This window comes from Mus caroli, chromosome 8 (assembly GCF_900094665.2).
Source record: "Mus caroli chromosome 8, CAROLI_EIJ_v1.1, whole genome shotgun sequence".
NCBI classification, from domain to species: Eukaryota; Metazoa; Chordata; class Mammalia; order Rodentia; family Muridae; genus Mus; species Mus caroli.
The window spans coordinates 62,744,595-62,745,812 of NC_034577.1; the positions used below are offsets into that span (position 1 = coordinate 62,744,595).

General features: G+C 54.3%; 1 protein-coding gene across 3 annotated transcripts in view; it reads left to right on the top strand.

Annotated features, from left to right (window-relative positions):
• Positions 1-1,218, top strand: part of Fkbp8 (FKBP prolyl isomerase 8) — an 8,818-nt gene that overhangs the window by 3,447 nt on the left and 4,153 nt on the right. For all 3 annotated transcript variants that reach the window (XM_021171030.2, XM_021171031.2, XM_021171032.1), the window contains exons 3-4: positions 355-524; positions 600-688. In XM_021171030.2, the coding sequence (XP_021026689.2) occupies positions 355-524; positions 600-688 (259 nt within the window). The remainder of the gene's footprint in view (positions 1-354; positions 525-599; positions 689-1,218) is intronic.

Below are 1,218 nucleotides of genomic sequence, written 5' to 3' on the forward strand. Positions count from 1 at the left end.
AAAAAAAAAAAAAAAAAAAAAAGCCCAGACAGCCAGAACAGCCATGTTGGTCAGGCATGGGGGCGGGGGGTGTCAAGGTGAAAGGCGTATTCAGCTAGGCTGTTTGCACTGTCTGAAAAAAATGGAGCCGACCAGACGAGCTGTTCCATGGAGCCAGTCTCCAGCTCCAGCCTTGGCATATCATCCCCTAACTCTGCCCTATTTGGGTAGGGCACTGGGGGAAGATACATAAGGTCTTGGTTCCACCCCAGTGTTACAATGGCACTGTATGTTTACTGCATCTGAAGGTGGCTTGGTAGAGCAGAGACCCCTGTCTGCCTACCAGACTATAGACTCACACTCCGGCCCCTGCAGGGAACGGATTGCTGCGGATGAAGACACTGGTCCCAGGCCCGAAAGGCTCTAGCCGCCCACTCAAGGGCCAGGTGGTGACCGTTCACCTGCAGATGTCCCTGGAGAATGGCACCCGCGTACAGGAAGAGCCCGAACTGGCCTTCACGCTGGGAGACTGTGATGTTATCCAGGTGGGAGCTGGGTGGGCAGGTGGGCGGCCCATCCTAGGGCCCGTGCTCTTGTGACACTCACTGGCTGTCCTCCAGGCCCTGGACCTCAGTGTCCCGCTCATGGATGTGGGCGAGACAGCCATGGTTACCGCTGACTCCAAGTACTGCTACGGCCCCCAGGGCAGGTGAGAGCTGGCCTTCGTATTCACCCATACCCACAGTCCTTCCGGTTTCACAGAAAGGAAAACAGGGTTAGGCTGGCCAGGTCACAGGCTCAAGGATAGTATTTCAGATTGTGATTGGTGATTGACATGGGGACCCCAGGACCTGAGAGCATTTGTTCTCTCTCCTAAAGAGCCTTCTTTGGATAGTGCCAGCACGAATTTTTCTTCTTGTTTTGGAGTGGTGCTAGGGAGCTAGGAAGTGGAAGCCAGGGCCCCTGTATGCCAGGCAGAGACTCTACCACTGGGGCTCACCCTCAACCTCTCACTTGGGGGTTCTGGGAAGGGTTTTTTAAAATCCTGACCTGCAGGAGTTGGAGAGATGGCTTAGTGTTTGCTCTTCCAGAAGATGTGGGTTCAATCCCCAGCACCCATGGCTGCTCACAAACGTGTGCAACTCCAGTTTGAGAGAATCTGGCGCCCTCTTCTGGGATCTGCCAGCACTGCACTCATGCGGGCAGAGTGCACATAGACATGAAGTTAAAAAAAAAAAA